The sequence below is a fragment of the Hylobates moloch genome, unplaced genomic scaffold (genome assembly GCF_009828535.3).
Source record: "Hylobates moloch isolate HMO894 unplaced genomic scaffold, HMol_V3 SCAFFOLD_52, whole genome shotgun sequence".
NCBI lineage: Eukaryota > Metazoa > Chordata > Mammalia > Primates > Hylobatidae > Hylobates > Hylobates moloch.
This window is the reverse complement of record NW_026652327.1, coordinates 152,512-174,155: the sequence shown is the minus strand read 5'-3', so window position 1 is coordinate 174,155 and position 21,644 is coordinate 152,512. Positions and strand designations below refer to the sequence as shown.

Below are 21,644 nucleotides of genomic sequence, written 5' to 3'. Positions count from 1 at the left end.
TAACAAGCATTTATTTAGCTCATGCTTCTCTGTAATTGCCTGACAAGTTCTTGTTGCCCACTGCACAGATAGAGCTGATTAACTGAGACAGCAGTATTGCAGTAAAGAGAGTTTAGTTAATGCAAGGCCAGCCAAGTAGAAGGACAGGAGTTTATTATTCATCAAGTCAGCCTCCCTAAGGACTGAGAGGCTAGGGTTTTTATGGATAGTTTGGTGGGCAGGGGGCTAGGGAATGGGTGCTGCAGATTGGTTGAGGATGAAATCACAGGGGTGTGGAAAACAGTCCTCATGCACTGAGGCTGCCTCTATGTTTGGGCCACAGGATGGGTTCAGTCATGAGTCATGGGTCTGGGTGGGGTCATTCAGTTGCCAAAATGCAAAAGTCTGAAAAATATCTCAAAAGATCAATCTTAGATTCTACAATAGTGATGCTATTTATAGAAGCAGTTGGGGAAGTCACAAGTCTTGTGACCTCTGGGCACATGCCACCTGAGTTGTAAGGGATTAGAGAAACTATGCCTACATTTTAATAGAATTCAGGCCTCTTCCATAATCCTAATCTTGTGTCCTTTTACTAGTTTTACAAAGGTTGCTTTGGTCCCTGAGCAAGGAGTTTTGGGGAGGGACTATTAGCATTCTTGCTTTCAAGTTAAACTATAGTCTAAATTCCTCCGATTCCCAGGCTTTTGCCCAGGAACGAGTAAGGACAGCTAGCCTGTGAGACTAGAAGCAAGATGGAGTCAGCCATGCTAGACTTCTCTTGCTGTCATAATCTTTGCAAAGGCACTTCATCTGAAGATCCCATGAAGTGCTCTCTGCTGTTCTCAGCTGAGCTCTGTAGATAGGCTAGAGGTTGTCTAATTAAGCTAGGATAGCTCTGAAAGTTTGTCAGCAGATTTGTCAGCCTGCTTTATGCATTTATCACTTTTTAGACCACTGGCCCATCCAGGATATATTTTTCTTATAGATGGCCAAGATATAAGAAAGAAAGCCAACCTCAGAAGTCCATTTTAAGGATGCTTATGTCCCATCTGTTAATATCCCATTGGCTAAAACAAGTTACACAACAAAGCCCAAAGTCAAGGGCTTTTCCATAGAGGTCAATGAGAAAGAAGTAAATATTTGAGATCAGTAATCTAATCTACCATGCCAGTTTTTTGTTTTGTTTTGTTTTAGAGACAGGGTCTTGCTCTGTTGCCCAGGCTAGAATGCAGTGGCATGTTCATAGTTCATGTAACCTTGAACTCCTGGGCTCAAGTTATCCCCCACTTTCGCTTCCTGAGTAGCTAGGACTACAGGTGTGTACCATCACACCAAGCTAATTAAAATTTTTTTTGTAGAGACAAATGTCTCACTGTGTTGCCCAGGTTGCTCAAACTCTTGGCCTCAAGTGATCTTCCCACCTCAGACTTCCAAAGTGCTGGGATGATAAGTGTAAGATACCACATCTGGCTCCATGTCACTTTTTTTTTTTTTTAATCATTACCATACTGCACTGAATGTTCTCCTATATGTGCCTTGGTACATATTTGCAATAAGTTATTTTCTTCTCTTTTCTTTTTTTTTTTTTGAGATGGAGTTTCACTCTGGTTGCCCAGGCTGGAGTGCAATGGCACAATCTCGGCTCATTGCAACCTCCATCTCCTGGGTTCAAGTGATTCTCCTGCCTCAGCCTCCCAAGTAGCTGGGATTACAGGCATGCACCACCATGCCTGGCTAATTTTGTATTTTTAGTAGAGACAGGGTTTCGCCCTGTTGGTCAGGTTGGTCTTGAACTCCTGACCTCAGGTGATTCACCTGTCTCGGCCTCCCAAAGTGCTGGGATTACAGGCATGAGCCACCATGCCCAGCCAAGAAGTTATTTTCAGCATATACCTGGAACTGGACTTGCTGGCCCATAGAGTATATTCCTCTTCACATTTGCTAGACATTGCCAAATTGATTTCCAGAGTTGATACAGTAATTTATCTTCTCTCCAAGAATATATCAGTTTCTTCCTCTGCATTCCTGCCAACACTTGGTATTATCAGATTTAAATTTTAACAAACTTATGAAAGTAAATTATTGTCTCTTTGTGCTTTTTCTACTCTCTATCTGCTTTAATCTTTATTATTTCCTTCCTCCTACTAATATTTAGTTGAGTTTGTTCTTGTTTTTCTAGTTCCCTAAGATGCAATATTAGGTTGTTTATTTGAGGGCTTTCTTCTTTTTCAGTGTAGTGTTTATTGTTATCAACTTCCCTTTTAGAATTGTTTTTGGTATATTCCATAGCAAAAACATGTTGTGTTTCCATTTTTGTCTCAAGAAATTTTTAAAATTTTCTTTTTAATTTCTTCATTGATCCATTATTCAGGAGCATATTGCTTGATTTCCACATCTTTGTAAAGTTTCCAAAGTTCCTCCTGTTATTTATTTCTAGTTATATATCATTGTGGTCAGAAAAGATACTTGATACAGTTTCAGTCTTAAATTTGTTAAGACTTGTTTTGTGGCCTAACATATGATCTGTCCTGGAGAAGTGTTCATGTACAGGTGAGAAGAATGTGTATTCTATAGCAGTTGGATGGAATGTTCTATAAATCTCTCTTAAGTCCATTTGGTCCAGAGTACAGTTTAAATCTGATGTTTCTTTATTGATTTTCTATCTAGATGATCTGCCCATTACTGAAAGTGGGATGTTGAAGCCCCCTACTATTATTGTATTGCAATCTCTCTCTCTTTTTAGATCTATTAATATTTGCTTTATATTTAGGTGCACTGAGATTGGGTTCATATATATGTACAATTGTCATATCTTCTTAATGAATTGACTCCTTTATTACTAAATAATACCTTCTTTGTCTCTTCTTACAGTTTTTGACTTATACTCTATTTTATCTAGGTATAGCTGCTCCTGCTCTCTTCTGGTTTCTATTTCCAAATATCTTTTTTCCTTTACTTACTTTCAGTCTGTTTGTGTCCTTACTGGTGAAATGAGTCTCTTATAGGCATCATATAGTTGGGTCTTTTTAAAAAAAATTTATTCAGCCATTCTATGTTTTTTATTTGGAGAATTTAGACCATTTATAGTCACTGTTATTATTGATATGTAAGGACTTTATTATAGCCATTTTGTTCCTCATTTTCTGGTTGTTTTGTAACCCCTCCCTTCCTTTTTTTCCTTTGTTACTGTCTTCTTTGTCTTCCTTTGTGGTCATTTTCTCTGGTAGTATATTTTAATTCCTTGCCTTTTATTTTTAGAATATCTATTACAGGATTTTTCTTTGTGGCTACCGTGAGGCTTACAAAAAACATAACAGATTATTTCAAGCTGATAACAGCTTAACTTTGATCACAGACACACAAAAACTCTACACTTTAAAGTGTTTTAAAGATTTTTCTGGTTTTATTTTACATATGACTAATGACTAGTGAGGCTTATCATCTCTGCATGTTATTGACTACTTACATTGCCTTTTCTATGAATTGCCTGTTTATAGTCTCTGCTCATTTTTCCATTTGATTATCCTTTTTAGTAAAGTAGTTTATATATTCTCACTGAAATCTGTTATATACATTGCAGATCTCCTGTCCTAGTCTGGGGCCTGTCTTTTTATTTTGTTTGTGGTGATTTTTAATGCACAGAAGTTGTCAATATTGATATTTTCAAATGTTTCAGTCTTCTCCTTGATAGTTTGTACTGTTATTTTTAACTGCTTTATTAAGATATAATTAACATAAAATAAATAGCACATATTTATAGTGTTTGATGAGTTTTGACATACTAGTCATATGTATATTCTAGTGAAACCATCGACACAATTAATATAATGACAAGTTTATCACCCCATGAGTTTCTTCATTCCCATTTATAATATTTCTTTACCTTTTCTTCCTGCCCTCAAAGTCCCAGGCAACCACTAATCTGCTGTCTGTCTTCCATATCCTAACTGATTCAGTCTACTTTCTCTATCAATTATTGAGAGAAGGGTGTTGATTTCTGACTTTAATTTTGGATTTGTCTGTTCATACTTTCAGTTCTATCAGTTTGGTTTTTTTTTGGTTTGTTTGTTCATTTTAGAGATGGGGGGCCTCACTATGTTGCTCGGCTGGAGTGCAGTGGCTGTCAATAGACATGATCATAGTATACTGCAGCCTCGAACTCCTGGCTCCTGGCCTCAAGTGATCCTCCTAGTCTCAGCCTACCAAGTAGCTGGGACTACAAGCACATGACCCTGTGCTAGGCTCTAGTTTTTGCTTCACATATTTTGAAACTCTCGTATTAGGTACACACATTTTTAGGATTATTAATATTGTTTGGTGAATTGACCCTCTTATCATTACATAATTGATTCGCTTTATCCATGCGAATTTTTTTTTTTGCTCTGAAGTCTACATAGCCTGATATTTATATAGCCACTCCAGTTTTCTTCTGATTATTTTTTTCATGACACCTTTTTCTATCCTGTTACTTTTAACCCCCTTATTATATTTAAAATGGGGGTCCTTAGAACTTGAGGATAAATTCAAATAATACAAAATAAAATAGGGTTCTTGTGGACAACCTGTAGCCAGATCTTGTTTTTTATACAGTATGATAGCCTCTATCTTTTAATTACTGCATTTATTGATATGCTTGAATTTAGGCCCACCATTTTATTTGTTTTTTTCTTATTTCTCCATCTTTTTTATGTTCTTCTTATCCCCTTACCTGCCTTCTTTTTGGATTATTTGAACATTTTTTAGTATAGTGAATTTGAATTAATCTTTTGAGTTAACAATATTTCTTTGTATATCTTTATTCTACTTGTGTCTATAGATATTGTAATATACATACTTAACTTTTTACAGTCTATTAAGAATTTATATTTTACCACTTTCAGTGGAATATAGACAGATATCTTATCACCATGTAGGTCTCTCCTAACTTTATGTTGTTGTGTCCTATGTATTATATCTACACACATAAAAAATTCTACTAGACATTGTCTTGATTTTCTTAGTAACTATCATACATAAAGAACTTGCAAGGAGAAAATATTATATATGTCCAGATAGTAACTATGTCTGTTGCTCTTTTTAAATTTTTTTAAGTTCCTTTGGTATCATTTTCTTTTCCCCCTGAAGAATAAAATGTCCTTTGGAGCAGGTCTCTTGGTGACAAATTCTCTTGTTTTCCTTCATGTTAGAATTTTTTTTATTTTGTTTTCATTCATGAAAGCCATTTTCACTTAGATAAAGAATTCTGGGATGAAATTCTTTTCTTTCAGCAGTTTAAACTGGCTACTTCAAAGATTTTTAAATATATTTTAAAAAAATATTAAAAGGTTTTTTAAATGAAATTGCCGAGGCAAACAGCATAAGTGAGGAGAGATGGGATCCAAGGATGAAATTCTAAGAAGTGCACATATTTAAGGGATAGGTAGAATAATCATCAAAGGAGTTTAAGAAGAAGCAGACAAGACTATATGAAGATAATTATGAGAAACTGGAAATACAGATATATGATCTTAGGCAAATTTTTTAACATCTCTAAATCTAATTTTCTCATTTGTAAAGCTGAGATAATAGCAACTAATTTGTATGGTTATGAAAATTAACTCATATATATATTATGTACATACTTCTTCATGGCCTACTTCATTTCAGTATTTGCTTATAAAATGACAAGAATTCTCAGTAAGTTCCAGGCTGTACTCCCATGCCCCTTGCCCTGACTTTTTTTTTTTTTAACTATAATGAAGATATATAAAGCATCTATTACAAGGCCTACAAAAATGCTCAATAAATAACTCATTACAATGATTATTAACACAGAAGATAAAACCAAGTGGCTTTAATGTCTCTCATATGTGATACACTGGGACTATACTTTGTTTTGCTAGCTTACATTACCTTGCGTTGCTGAAAAATATAAACATTTTAATACATTTTTAGATAAATTTTAGTGCTAAACACATGTAGAATAATGAAACTGGATCTTCCATCTCTCACCTTATATAAAAATCAACTCAAGATGCATCAAAGACATAAATCTAAGATGTGAGATCATAAAAATTATATAAGATAACCTTGGAAAAAATCTTTTGGACATTGGCCTAGGCAAATAATTCATGACCAAGACTCCAAAAGCAAATGCAACAAAAATAAAGAAATAGGACCTAATTAAACTTTAAGGAGCTTCTGCACAGCAAAAGAAATAATCAGAGTAAACAGATAGCCCATAGAATGGGAAAAAATATTTGCAAACTATGCATCTAACAAAGGACTAGTATTGAGAATCTATAAGGAAGTCAAACAAACCAACAAGAAGAAGGCAAATAATCCCATCAAAAGGTGGAAAAGGATATGAATAGACATTTCTCAAAAGAAGATATACAAATGGCCAACAAAATTATGAAAAAATGCTCAACATCACTAATTATCAGAGAAATGCAAATTAAAATCACAAAAAGATACCACATTACTCCTGCCAGTAATTAAAAAGTCAAAAAACAATAGATGTTGGCATGGATGTGGTGAAAAGGGAACGCTTTTATACTGCTGGTGGGAATGTAAATTGGCACAACCTGTACGGAAATCAGTACGGATATTCCTTAAAGAACTAAAAGTAGGCCGGGTGCGGTGGCTCATGCCTGTAACCCTAGCACTTTGGGAGGCTGAGGTGTGCGTGTCACGAAGTCAGGAGTTCGAGACTAGCCTGGCCAGCATGGCGAAACTCCTTCTCTACTAAAAATACAAAAATTAGCCGGGCGTGGTGGTGTGCGCTTGTAGTCCCAGCTACTTAGGGGGCTGAAGCAGGAAAATCACTTGAACCCAGGAGATGGAGGTTGCAGTGAGCCGAGATTCTGCCACTGCACTCCAGCCTGGGCAACAGAGTGAGACTCTGTCTCAAAAAAAAAAAAAAAGAACTAAAAGTAGATCTACCATTTGATCCAGCAGTCCCACTACTGGGTATCTACCCAAATAAAAAGAAGTCATTATATGAAAAAGACTCATGCACATGCATGTTCATAGCAGCACAATTCACAGTTACAAAGATACGGGCCAGGTGTGGTGACTCATACCTGTAATTCCAGCACTTTGGGAGGCTGAGGCGAGTGGATCACTTGAGGTCATTAATTAAAGACCAGCCTGGCCAACATGGTGAAACCCTGTCTCTACTAAAAATACAAAAATTAGCCAGGCGTGGCAGTACGTGCCTGTAATCCCAGCTACTCAGGAGGCTGAGGCAGGAGTATTGCTTGAGCCCAGGAGGTAGAGGTTGCAGTGAGCCGAGATCGCACCACTAGACTCCAGCCTGGGCGACAGAGCAAGACTCTGTCTAAGAAAAAACAAACAAACAAATACAAAAAAAACAAAGATATAGAACCAACATAAGTGCCCATCGACCAATGAGTGAATAAAGAAAATGTGGTATGTATACACCATGGAATACTACTCAGCCATGAAAAGAAACAAAATAATATCTTTTGCAGCAACTTGGATGGAGCTAGAGGCCATAATTCTAAGTGAAAAGTTAACTCAGTTGTTGAAAACCAAATACTATATGTTCTCACTTATAAGTGGGAGCCAAGCTATGAGGTTGTAAAGACATACAGAGTGAGATAATGGACTTTGGGGACTTGGAGTTAGGGTTGGAGCGCAATGAGGGATTAAAGAGTACATATTGGGTACAGTGTACACTACTTGGGTGACGGGTGTGCTAAAATCTCAGAATTCACCACCGTAGAATTCATCAGTGTAACCAAAAACCACTTGTACTACAAAAGGTATTTAAAAAAATTAGTGTTAACAAAAAAGGAATCTCTAAATTTTGAGAGATAGCTGGGACTTCTTAACTACAATTATTCAGTTTCCAATTACCTAAATTCTAATTTGTAGATCTTGAAATGACATATTTGATTCAGTTGCCCTTGTGTCTTTTGACAAAATGAGTTTGACAAAGTCAGTTGCCATTGTCTTTAAACAAGTCTTTTAAATGTTCACTCTGAGGCTTAAACTGAGACTATTCTTAACAGTATATGTGTACTTTTACACATACTCTACTTTTACACACATTTATATTATTTTGGGTGTGGACTCAAGAAAAGAGGCAACTGCCATAATTAGAAGATTATTAGAGTTAAAATAAAAAAACAGTCATTTAACCTTCTGAGCATTGGCTTTCTTATCAATAAAAAGGCAAAGGTAGTGTTTATATCACACTATGAGCATTAAATGAAATGACTGAAAGTTCTTTGAATAAAAGTTTAAAAACCATAGGAAACATCTCAGTGAAAACAACATAGCTATAGTCTGGTGTTTCTAAGCTGGGACCAAAGGGTTTGGGTAGCAAACTGAAAGGGAAATGTCATATGGAAGTCACCTAAGTATTTTTAAACTACACATGCTATTTTTTCTCCTTTCATTCTCCATGCTCTCCTTGCCCCCAATAATTGGGCCTATTTGATTTTCTAGAGGAGTAGTTAGGGACAATAGCTTGAATTACTTCATCCGTCCACATTCTCCACACTCCACTTCCAACCATTTTAAGAACTGATCTAATCCAACCATCTCCTTCATTTGGCAGGTAAATAAATCAAAACATAGCAAGGTGAAATAATCATTTCTTTCAACTTGAAATCATGAAACTCTTGGCCTACTTCATGTCAGTATTTGCTTATAAAATGACAATAATTCTCAGTGAGTGCCAGGCTGTCCTCCCATGCCCCTTCCCCCTCACCATTTTTTTAATATAATGAAGAGCATAAAATATAAAACATAAATATGTTCCATCTTCTCCATCTTCACAGTTCATGTCACAGAAGTAACCACCTTTAAAATTTTAAGTTAACGTTTTGAGTTATTCTGGGTATTGCTCTGATAACCTAAAATCTGTGCTATCTAATACAGTAGCCAGTAGCCATATTTGGCTACTGAGCACTTGAAATGTGGCAAGTCTGAGTTGAGATGTATTATAATTACAAGATACACCCCGATTTTGAAAATATAGTATTAAAAAATGTAAAACATCTCATTAGTATTTTCTCTTGATTACTACTTAAAATGATACTATTTGGATATATTCAGTTAAATAAAGTATTAAAATTAATTTCACTTGTTTCTTTTTGCCTTTTTAAAAATTTAACGTTATTTTTGTCCGGCACGGTGGCTCATGCCTTTTATCCCAGCACTTTGGGAGGCTGAGGCGGGTGGATCATGAAGTCAGGAGATCAAGACCATCCTGGCTAACAGGGTGAAACCCTGTCTGTACTAAAAATACAAAAAAAAATTAGCCAGGCATGGTGGCATGCTCCTGTAGTCCCAGCTACTCAGGAGGCTAAGGCAGGAGAATCGCTTGAACCCAGGAGGTGGCGGTTGCAGTGAGCCAAGATCATGCCACTGCACTCCAGCCTGGGTGACAAAGCGAGACTCCGTCTCAAAAAAAAAATTAATTAATTAACCTTATTTTTAAATTGACATAATAATTGTACATATTTATGGGGTACATAGTGCTGTTTTGATACATATAATGTATATAGTGATTAGATAAGAGTAATTAGCATATCACCATCAAACATTTCTTTGTGTCAGTGCCTTCCTTCTAGATATTTGAAACTGTATAAATATTGTTGTTAACTCTACAATGCTATAGAACACTAGAACTTATTCTTCCTATCTAGGTGTAATTTTGTATCCTTTAACAAATCTTTTCTAGTCCCTCCCATTTACCCTATCCTTCCCAGCCTCTGGTATACCCTGTTCTACTTTCTACTTTTATGAGATCAACTTTTTCTGGCTTCCACGTAGGAATGAGAACGTGCGGTGTTTAACTTTCTGTTCCTGGCTTATTTCATTTAACATAATGTCAACCAGTTGTATCCATGTTGCCTCAAGTGACAGAATTTCTTCCTTTCTACCTTTTTAAAGATGGCTGTTAGAAAATTTTAAATTACACGTGTGACTTGCATTTGTTATTCCACTATATTTCTGTTGGACAGTGCTGATGCAATTAGTAAGCATATATCTGCCTTAGTTGATGTACCAGGTTTTACTTGTGAGACATCTGATTCTGTTCTGATTCTCATGCGTTTGTAAGGAACCAGGAAGATTTTTTCCTGAAAATCTTTAGGATTTTTTTATCCTTGGTATTCTGAAATTTCACAAGCATACACTGAAGTGTGGGTAGTTTTTTTTGTTCAATATGCTTAGAACACTTGGTAAGGTCTTTTAGTTTGTCTCTCTATAGTTCTGAGAAAGTTTCTGCTAGTATTTTTTGGATTATTTTCTCCCGGTTTCTGAATGAGAAAGGTCCTGTAGGATACTAAACCTCTTGGATTGAGTCTCTGTTTTCTATAATTCTGTCTCATATTTTCTATTTTCTATCCTGCTGTCCTTTGGCAGTAGTTTGGGAGGTTATCTTATCCTCATCTTTTGACAGTATATTAAAAAATAGGGCTGGATGCGGTGGCTCATGCCTGTAATCCCAGCACTTTGGGAGGCTGAGGCGGGTGGATCACCTGAGATTAGGAGTTCTAGACATGACCTAGTAGCCTGGCCAACCTGGCAAAACCCCATCTTTACTAAAAATACAAAAATCAGACAGGTATCGTGGCACACACCTGTAATCCCAGCTACTTGAGAGGCTGAGGCAGGAGTATCACTTGAACCCAGGAGGTGGAGGTTGCAGTGAGCCAAGATCGTGCCACTGCACTCCAGCTTGGGCGACAGAGCAAGACTCTGTTTCAAAAAAAATAAATAAATAAAATAAAATAAAAAATAGGGGGAGACAGGCAATCAAAGTTTTAATTGTCTAGAACTCTTTCTTGTTCTCTGTTCTTTTATCAGAAGCCTGTTCTGATAAATATCAGCCTTTATGACTTACACTCTCTTAAATATCTGTCAGGTTGCAAATTAAAGTTGTTTCTAACATTTCTTTCTGTGTCATAAATTATCTGTTTCTTTTATAGTCAATGGTTCAGTTTGTTTAGGGCTGGCTTCTGGAAGATGAGGCACATTTCAGATGAGAAGAATGTATAACCAAATGTTTAAATTAGAAATGCAAAAAGCTTTTTCTGGGAGCAATGATAATCTGATGATTGTAATACTGTGGGCATAGTAAGGTAAGGGCCTAAACTAGTGACAACTGAAAGAAAAGAACTGAATAATTATGCAAGAAAGTAAGTGTAACTGAGTACTAATTTCTCCACTCTCAAAACTCCCACAGCACCCTTTTATTGAACTAATTGTATGCTCCCTTGTAATGTTAATTATTATATCCGTATGTCTTTCTAACTAAATTGTGACTTTTCAAGGCAAGGACTGTTTCTTATTCATTCATTCTTTTACAGATATTTATTGATCAAGCACTGTTCTAAATGCTGGGGATAAAGCTATGTGCAAAGACAAAACTATCCCTGCCCTGAATGCCACCGAATATACTCACTTAATTTTTCACTGTGCACAGAATCCAAAGCTAGGTATTCCCAAGTAAATTTTTAAATTTGACCCAATTTTAAAAGGTAATGTTAAGATGGTCTGTTTGTGTCTGTTTAGGTGTATAGCAATAGTTTTTTTTTTTTTTTTGGTATTTAATTATTTTCTTTGAACTTGATACAAAAAAATATTATGCATTCAGATTAAACTAATATTCCTTACCTTAATGAAAAGTAATATAGCACCTTGACATAATGAAAAGAGCACCACCTTGGGAGGAGTCCAGAGTTCTAACTGGACTCTACTGTTGAATAGGTTTGCACATTTTTACCTTCTTAGAGCCTTACTTTTCTGATACGTAAAATAAAAGGGTTGGTATCTCTTAGCACTCACACTTTAAATCTGAAAATGGGGCAAAATATTCATTCCTGTGACCTTTGAATAAATGTTTTGTACTTTTAATTGAATGACTGGAAACAAAACCAAGAGCTGTCATTTTATATATTTCACTTGAGTTATAATCAGTAGCTAAATGTTTTTTCCTTTTCTTTTACAGACTTGGGTCTGGATCAATATATAATAAAACGCTTTGATGGAAAGGTGAGCAAACTATGACACTTCTATACATATATCCTATCATTTACTAAGAAGATTTTTAAGTTCCGCTATAGTTATGTGTGAGAAATCACTGAATACCTGTTTATCTTATCAAAAGAGCATGCTTAGGGTTAGGGGGTCTGTGCCTCCACATACCTCTACAGAAAGAGGCAGAAGGTTCTGTATTTTTCCATGTAAGGTAACTCTCATGTATTGCCTGCTGTTTATATTAAGGGCTAATTCAGTGTTTGTTGACTTTTGAATGTTAACTCAATAGTCATCATAAAGATTAATAAGCCCCCCAATACTGTATTGGCATTTCTTAAAAAACGCTTCCCTGATTTGACCTTTCTCAGGCTTTATGATAGTGTCTAGCAATAATCTTAACTAGAAAATTACAAAGGTCCTTGTAGTGCTTTTGTAATAATTATGAAGACCACTCCAGATTTGCCTATAAGTTTGCACTGTACTTATTTTTAATTATTTATACCTGAATAAATAATATAACAAATTATTCTTAGGTATAGAAAATGAGACTTTCAGTTTTATTATCTCATAAAGCAGTCAAACATGTTTTTTCCTTTCAGGCCAGATTCTCCAAAAAGAAAATATTACACAGGGTCAGAAAGAAAAGTAAAGGGTCAATTTTACAGAGGAGGAAGAAAGCACTTCAGAAAGAAGAAAGAGCCAGGCATGGTTCTACAAAGCACAATGAACAGGAAGTCAGAAGGAAAATCATGGAGTGGCTGGAAAAGGCAGGATCACAAAAGAGGGTCTAGATGGGGAGAGGTCAGAGTTAGTAGAAACTGATTTTGCAGAAATATGCCAATTCCTGCATTATTACCTAAAACTCCATATCCTGGTAAGGTGGAGAGATAAGTGTTGAGCTCTTTTATACAAGTGAAAAGAATGAGTAGCTGCCTTAAGATTTGAGAGAGATCTCAGCTAAGGCCACCTGCCTAAAAGTTACCTTTCCTATTAAGGTGGCACAGTGCCTAAAATGCCTCCATCTGTGAATATCCTCTTTTTAAAGTCACATATTGTAAAAGAATGATCAAAAAGGAAGGGTGCTGAACTAGATGTTAGGAGACCTTGGCTCAAGGTCCTAACTCTGCTTTGGGACGGCTTCATCTTTTCTCTGATCCTTGTCTCTGCTTTATCTATAGTAAAGTACCCTATCCAATGTGAGGACTTACTGCAACACTTCTGATTTCAGAGTCTTTGGAGGGTCAGGTCCCTGTCTTACCTGTTTTTGTGTCACTCAGAGTCCAGCATGGGCCTGGCACACAGGAGGCAAACAATAAATGTTTAATGACTTGCAAAAAATCAACTACAGTAGTCAATCACATATTCCTTGATGGAGGTCTGACTCATTAAGTCAGTAATAACTTACAGCAAATTCATTTTAATAACTTTTTTTTGTTTGAGATGGAGTCTCGCTCTGTCGCCCAGGCTGGAGTGCAGTAGAGCAATCTCGGCTCACTGCAAGCTCCACCTCCTGGGTTCACGCCATTCTCCTGCCTCAGCCTCCTGAGTAGCTGGGACTACAGGCTCCCACCACCACGCCCAGCTAATTTTTTTGTATTTTTAGTACAGATGGGGTTTCACTATGTTAGCCAGGATGGTCTCGATCTCCTGACCTCGTGATCTGCCCGCGTCAGCCTCCCAAAGTGCTGTGATTACAGGCGTGAGCCACCACGCCCAGCAATAAATAACTTTTTTTGGTTATTTGGAGAATCGCTTGAACCCAGGAGGCAGAGGTTGCAGTGAGCCAAGATTATGCCATTGCACTCCAGCCTGGGCAACAGAGCGAGACTCCGCCTCAAAATAAAGAAAGGACTAAAATAATAATAATAATAAAACCTTATGTAATGAATAAATTCATTTATTGTTTGATCAGTTTAAAAGTTTTCCATGTTTTTTCGTTATGTATGAAGTCTTTCGCTTGATAATTGTAACTGTCAGTACTTTCTCAACTGTCAGTCTTTTCATTTTTCTTTCTTTCTTTTTTTTTTTTTTTTTTTTGAGATGGAATCTCACTCTGTCGCCAGGCTGGAGTGCAATGGCACCATCTCAGCTCACTGCAACCTCCGACTCCCTGGTTCAAGCGATTCTTCTGCCTCAGCCTCCTAAGTAGCTGGGATCACAGGCATGCACCACCACGCCCAGCTAATTTTTGTATTTTTAGTAGAGACAGGGTTTCACCATGTTGGCCAGGATGGTCTCGATCTCCTGACCTCATGATCTGCCCGCCTTGGCTTCCCAAAGTGCTGGGATTACAGGTGTGAGCCACCATCATTTTTCTTTAGATCTTCGTGACTCTTTTGTTCTCTCATTCGGAAAATCTTAATTCTTAAGTAGCTGCTTCTAGAATATATGAATTCTAAGACAATTTTCTGTTAAAAAAAAAGATGTGTGTAATGATATTATAGTAATTTTATGCATTATGGCCAGAAATGTAGTTAGAAAGCTAAACACCTAAGAGGAATTTCCTTTTAGACTTGGTTTGATTTTTAAATGGATAATTTTTTTCCCTCTCCGTTTTTTTTTAATTTGGAAGATAAACTATCTATTAAATGCTTAGAGAAAGAATTATTTACTCCTATTGTCTTAGCCCCCATTATCTTAACTTGTAGCACACCATTTAACAAAGTCCAAAATTTGACCAGTAACAAACACTAGCTTATAATTGAATTAAACTTCAGCCTTTTTATCATTGAAAGAACAAATGTAAAAATAATATTTTCCTGGGATGTTTTAAATTTGTACCCGAATAATGGAACCTCCAGATGCAAAATAGGGAAGAGTGGCCCAACTGATATTGACAAATTATTGGGTAGTTATTTCTTGTTTTGCTAAAATCTTTTTTTCCTGATCTGTTTAATTAACTAGAAGGTTCCCTGTAAGAAGTAAATGAGACATTACTATTTCAAGTGATAGTCAGTGAGAACTGAATTTAATTAAGCAGCTTTTGAATTTGTAGTTGAATCTTTTTCCAGAGCCCATTATTACTTTATGTTAATGGACGCTAATACTTTCAGAATACTAGCAATTTCCCTTGTAGGAAAGTTATGAAATACATTATTATTGGCACTTGCATAGTCTAGTGCATTTCCAAACCATCTACTGTCATAGGTCTTGTATAAAGAATGGTAACAGCTATGGTTACCACTGGTTTTAAGAATATGTTTCGTAGATAAGTGATATTATTTTGAAAATATGAGATTAGGTTTAAAAGTTTAAAACTTCAAATCTTGAAAGAGTTCGGATTTTCTCTTAGAAGACATTTGAAAATTATTATCGCTTATTAGCATTATTATAGAGATGGTAATACAAAATATATTCTGGCATTATTATTATTATTATTATTATTATTATTATTATTATTATTATTTTGAGATGGAGTTTCGCTCTTGCCATCCAGGCTGGAGTGCAATGGCGTGATCTCGGCCCACTGCAACCTCTGCCTCTTGGGTTCCCAAGCGATTCTCCTGCCTCAGCCTTCCGAGTAGCTAGGATTACAGGTATCCACCACCACGCCCGGCTAAATTTTTTTGTATTTTTAGTAGAGACGGGGTTTTACCATGTTGGCCAGGCTGGTCTTGAACTCCTGACCTCAGGTAATCTGCCCATCTTGGCCTCCCGAAGTGTTGGGATTACAGGTGTGAGCCACCATGTCCGGCCAGCTTTTGTTTTAATGTAATATGTCTTAGATTCTTTCTAAATGCACCTTCCTGTGTTGAATCCTATTTGTGGAAAAAAAAAAAAGCACCTTCCCCTAGTATCCATGTATTCTGCTAACAATTTGTCAATACAGTCATTTCATGAATTTGGATTATTTATTTAATGAAAACTATATTTTTTCTTTGTTTCATTTATCATCTTTTATGATTTTACCATCTAGTTGGCCTATAAAACAAAACAATTATTTCTAAGTGGAGGCTTTATTTTACATTATTGTGAAATATTTCTTTCATGTCATCATTTAGTTGCTCTCTTTTATTTGCATGATTTATTTCAAGTGGTTTGTAGCCTTCTTTATTTTCCCATTTTCTCTTACCCCTTTTTTCCCCTCAGCAAACCAAAGATAGAAATTGTATTTTGTATTTCCTGTTTCTATTGCATGTAATAGACAACTTTCTCCACATCAAACATCACTGTGTTTTCTTATAAAGTTACAGAATAAAATTTCCTGGTATAGATAAAATCGTTCCTTAAGCAAGGAATACCAGTTTCCGCAATGTTGGATACAATCCTCTTATGTCTTCTAAAAACTATAAAGTTTATACCCTATTTTCACGCAATAAAATTGTCTATTGAAACTAATTATTCATTATCATCATACCACTATGTATTTCTTTTTTAGAGAATAGATTTGTTATTCTTTCCTACCTATTGATTCCCCTTTCCCCCAACCTCTCCCTGAAAGTTTCAGAAATACTGCCTCTGAATTGAGTTTTTTCCATTATTTGTAACTGCAGTCCCCTCAGAACCTTGACAATCTCTCAAACTTGGAAGAAAAAATTAATGTGTATTTTATTTCCTCCTCCTTTATGTTATCTACAAGAATATTTGTTTACATGGAACAAGAAAACATTTTACATCAAATAAAAATGAAATATCCACATTTATCTGTAAAGAGATAAAAGTATAGTCAAAATCAAGAAAGGGAAGTATTGATTATAGTGTTTATAACAGACAATATGATTAGTAGAGGAACAGATGGAAGTCATAGTTGAAAATCAAAGCTTTAATATTACTACATTCTCTTTTACTAGGTGAAAGGTCTTTTTGAAAATACTAACAAATTAACTTTAAAATACCATTCCTTTTGGGGGAAATTGTTGGTTCTTCTAAAGAGAATATGAACACATTTTTTCCTATAATGTAATACCTCTTGGTGCTTTATTCCAGTTCTAATTGTTTACTTTATTTCTCAGATAAAATAAGACCCTAGAATAAGGTCAAGTGTAGTTTTACTCCTTGACATATATAGTAAGTTGTTAAGAAATTTTCTGTCTTTTAAGAGTTAAATGTATTGAAGATTGAGGAAATGTAAATTAGGACATAGGGTACTAAAAGTCTCATGGAACAGGGTTTGATGAATTCTCCACATTTATTTGAACTACTCTAGTCACATTTAGATAATAGGTTATAATGTGACATGTAATTCTGCATTGTTAATTAGCCATGTCTTTCTTTTCCTCTCTCTCTTGGCTTCCAGAGACCTGAAACCACTCAAGTGGAAATTCTTGGTTAATTAATATATTTATCCAGATTTTTGGCTAAATATGAATATGTAAATATAATTTTGTTAGTCTTCTTGTTATCTGTGTTTTCATTTGCCCTATCCCATTTTTAAAGTAGGGTATATAATTTATGTTTTCTTTTTCTTTATATAGGGAAATTCTTGCTTTAAAAATACTGTAACAGATGCCAAGGGAATAAAAGTATTTCTTTGAAGCCAGAAGTTCCTCACAGATATTTCAAAGTCACATGTTACTTTGGGCATGATGACTGGGCCCTTTTTTAAAACCCCATTTTCACTCATTGGTTGTCAGTGGTTTTTTTTTTTTGGTTTAAAGTGAAATTTCTGGGCTAGGCCCAGAGGCTCAGGCCTGTAATCGTGGCACTTTGGGAGGCCGAGGCAGGCGGATCACTTGAGGTCAGGAGTTCGAGACCAGCCTGGCCGATATGGTGAAACCCCATCTCCACTAAAAATCTAAAAATTAGCTGGGCATGGTGGTGCACACCTGTAATCCCAGCTACTCGGGAGGCTGAGACAGAGAATAGCTTGAACCTGAGAGGTGGAGGTTGCAATGTGCTGAGTTGGCATCACTGCACTCCAGCCGGGCAACAGAGCAAGACTCCGTCTCAAGAAAGAAAAAAAAGAAAAGTGAAATTTCTAGTGCTTGACTATATTTGTCTTGTGAGAATTATCGCCAATAATAACAAGCTTTTTGAGTGCTTATTATGTTCCAGGCTTACACATAATTACTCATTTAGTGCACACAACCACTATCTTAAGCTGTCTATTTTTATCATCATTTTATGGATTGAGAAAATAGGGGCTGGGCATGGTGGCTCACGCCTGTAATCCCAGTGCTTTAGGAGGCCACTTGAGCTCAGGAGTTCCGGACCACCCTGGGCAACATGGCAATAGCCCTTCTCTACAAAAAGTACAAAAAGTTGCCAGGTGTGGTGACGCATGCCTATAGTTTCAGCTACTCAGGAGGATAAGGTCGGGTGACTGCTTGAGTCCAGCAGGTAGAGGCTGCAGACTGTGCCACTGCACTTCAGCCTGGGCGACAGAGTGAGACCCTGTCTCCAAAAAAAAAAAAAAAAAGTACAGAAAAGATAAGTAACTAGCCTAAAATCATATAGCTAGGATTCCAAATTCTCTTGAACACTATGTGATACCACCTTCTGAATGTCTAATCCAGTTGTCTATATGACCTTTTATTAAAATTTTACTGCCTTAATACTGTTTGCTCAAAAAAAAACCTTGATGTTTCAGTTTCTTTTTGGTAAGAGTTGAAGTTAATCTTTTCTGCTTTGATAAAGTACAGCTAGAAATTCATACTAACCTGAGAAACCACATAACACTTCATTTTATAGAAAGAAAATATGGGATATATACATTTTAATACCTGAATTTAAAAATCAGACTATCAATTTTACTGTTATTGGCTCCATTATTGTTTCATATGCCATGAGCACCACTTGACATTTTCAGAAGTGCTTTCTTTTTTTTTTTTTTCTGAAGCCATTACTCTTAAAGTAAGCACTGTCACCTGTATTTGAAAACGTGGATCTTTGCTGATTATAATCAGGGTTTTTTTTTTTTTTGAGCAAAGAGTATTAGGTAAGGTAGTAACATTTTTAAGAGGTCGTATACACAACTGGATTAGGCATAGGAAAGGCGGTATCATGTAGTGTTTAAGACAATTTGGAATCCTGTCTCTACAATTTACTATTATAAACTAAATAATTTATTAACTCTTTCAAATATTGATTAATTATATGTTAAATATAGCATCATTTGAATGGAGCTGCTCATTATAGTCTTTAGACAAGCAAAATTTAGGATGTAATTAATTTACTGGCCGGGTGCAGTGGCTCATGCCTATAATCCCAGCACTTTGGGAGTCCGAGGCAGGCAGATCACTTGAGGTCAGGAGTTCGAGACCAGCCTGACCAACATGGTGAAACCCTAACTCTACTAAAGATACAAAAATTAGCCAGGCTTGGTGGCAGGCGCCTGTAATCCCAGCTACTTGGGAGGCTGAGGCAGGAGATTCACTTGAACCCGGGAGGCGGAAGTGCAGTGAGCCAAGATTGCACCACTGCACTCCAGCCTGGTCAACAGAGTGAGACTCTGTCTCAAAAAAAGAATGTAATTAATTTACAAAAGTGAATTGAGGAACAAATTCAACATTTCATATCCTTTCACACCTGCTGGAATTTTGTTTTATTTTTAGTTACAGATTTTGCCGTCTTCCTTCTTTCCCATCCAAAGTTCTTTAAATTATTTTAAAAACATTTACTCAGTTTTAGCTCCTCTTTCAAATTAGCAACTTTAGTTCTTTTTTACATACCATAACCCTAAAAAAAAAATCTGGCTTTGGTATCTGAAATATTTTCCAAGCCATTTCCATTTTGAGTATCTCAGTACTCTGGCAGCTGTGTGTAAATGGTTAGTAGATGTTATAAAGTATGCTGAATTGGTATGAAAAACATAGTCTTGTGGATTGCTGAACTTCTTTATGTGTAATAGAGTGGGATGAAGAGTGTGGACTTTGGATGTAGACAGTCCTGTATTTAAATATAGGCTCTCCCACATAGTTGATGGGTAACCTTGAGCAAGAGACCAGTTAACCTCTCTGTCAGTTACATTCTCAGTAAAATTGGGACAATAGGTAAAGTATCTAGCTCTACAAATTATAGCTATTTTGCATGACTTTGAGCCCTTTACTCAGTTTATCAAAGGAGTTCTCTGCTATCATATATATGATTTTCTTTCTTCGTTTACGTGAAAAGCTGCGGACTAGTATTTGTTCTCTCCACTGTCCTTTCCTTCCCAGTTTAATTAGCTATAAAAATCTCCTGTGCTATCTCTGTAATGAGCAACTAGCCCAGGTTAAATACCGAGTCCATTAACTAAAGAGAGGCCTCCAGTTCGATTTCACGTATCGGAGTTGTCCTGTGTTCACAGTGATTCATCTCATTCCTGTGCCGTAAAATCCCTTGGGCTCTGTCACATAAGTTCCAGCTGTAGGCTTGTAAATTGTTAATAGCATCTATTTTTCAGTCAAGAAATTTTACAATGCTATTCAGTGTGGTTAGAATAGGATGGTAAATATAGGTCAAATTTTATTTCCTGGTCAGTGAAGTTTATTTATTGAAAAAAATCTTTAAAACCATTTGCTATTTGAAAATAGTTTGGAGTGGTACCCAGCTAAATTAGCTAACAACAACTGCTTGTCCAAATGCCAGCCTTCAGGATGACTGTTTTTTTTTTTAATACCAATGTGGATATCACTTTATTTAATGCAGCATAATTTTGGAGGAGATCTTTTTTTAAGGAGCCATTCTGTACTCTTTCTTAAGTAACTAATTATCTGAACTCATCCATATTTGATTGCCTATATTAGTATGAGTGGCAAAGCAACTATTTTGCCATGAAGTTAAAAAAATATTAAGAAATGGTAATGAGACATCCTTGTTTTGTTTTGTGCCTACCAGATAATATCTAAAACATTTCTATGTATTCCTCATTTCCTTCTTCCAGGTGTTCAGTGATATTATTACAGGTTTTAACTGTTTCTTTGTATATTATGTTTTGTGACATGTATATTTGATCGGTTTGTTCATATAATCAAACAATGTCAATGTTTTTTCTTTTTCTCATCTTCTGATTAGGATTTCTGGCAGGTACTGACTCAGCAGCATGTGCTTTAAATTACTTAATGCTCCAAAATCCATAGTAATGCTTCAGGAACAAAGGTTCAGTGCATGATGCATATGTCCTTTCCCTGCTCCCTTCAGAATGATTTCGTTCCTGTCACTTTAAATTAACATACTTTATCTTTAATATGACAATCCAAGCACTGCACAAGTCCTTGAGAATTTGATACACAGCATGATTTAAAAGGAAGTTTTAACGTTATATGTTACACAAAAGGTTAAGAAATTTTGTTTTAATCACTCTTATTAAGTATAAGAGATACTTAATTAATTGAGTCACTTAAATAGTCTTACTTGGAGGCTAGGTCTGGTGGCTCATGCCTGTAATCCCAGCACTTTGAGAGGCAGAGGCAGGAGGATCGCTTGAGCAACCAGGAGTTCATGACCAGCCTGAGCAACATAGCAAGACCTCATCTCTATGAAAACATTTAAAAACAGTAGTAGTCCTAGCTACTCAGGAGGCTGACGTGGGAAGATCGCTTGATCCCAGGAGTTGGAGGTTATAGTGAGCTAAGATTGTGACACTACTCCAGCCTGGGTGACAGAGTGAGACCCTGTCTCTAAAACAAAAACAAAAAAGTCTTATTTGGGATATTATGTTCCTACTTGAACTGTAACAGGACTGATGAAACAACAGTAACTTCAAGTTAAAAATTAATATTTTTTTCTTTTGAAATTTCTTA

The 21,644-nt window shown here is 36.1% G+C and overlaps 1 protein-coding gene across 3 annotated transcripts in view; it reads left to right on the top strand.

The window, feature by feature from the left end:
• LOC116463681 (calcium uptake protein 1, mitochondrial) overlaps positions 1–21,644 on the top strand; it is a 263,393-nt gene that overhangs the window by 91,118 nt on the left and 150,631 nt on the right. For 2 of the 3 annotated variants that reach the window (XM_058434803.1, XM_058434804.1), the window contains exons 5-6: positions 11,954–11,997; positions 12,582–12,749. In XM_058434803.1, coding sequence (XP_058290786.1) covers positions 11,954–11,997; positions 12,582–12,749 — 212 coding nt within the window. The remainder of the gene's footprint in view (positions 1–11,953; positions 11,998–12,581; positions 12,750–21,644) is intronic. The other variant, XM_032146892.2, reaches the window with a different exon arrangement.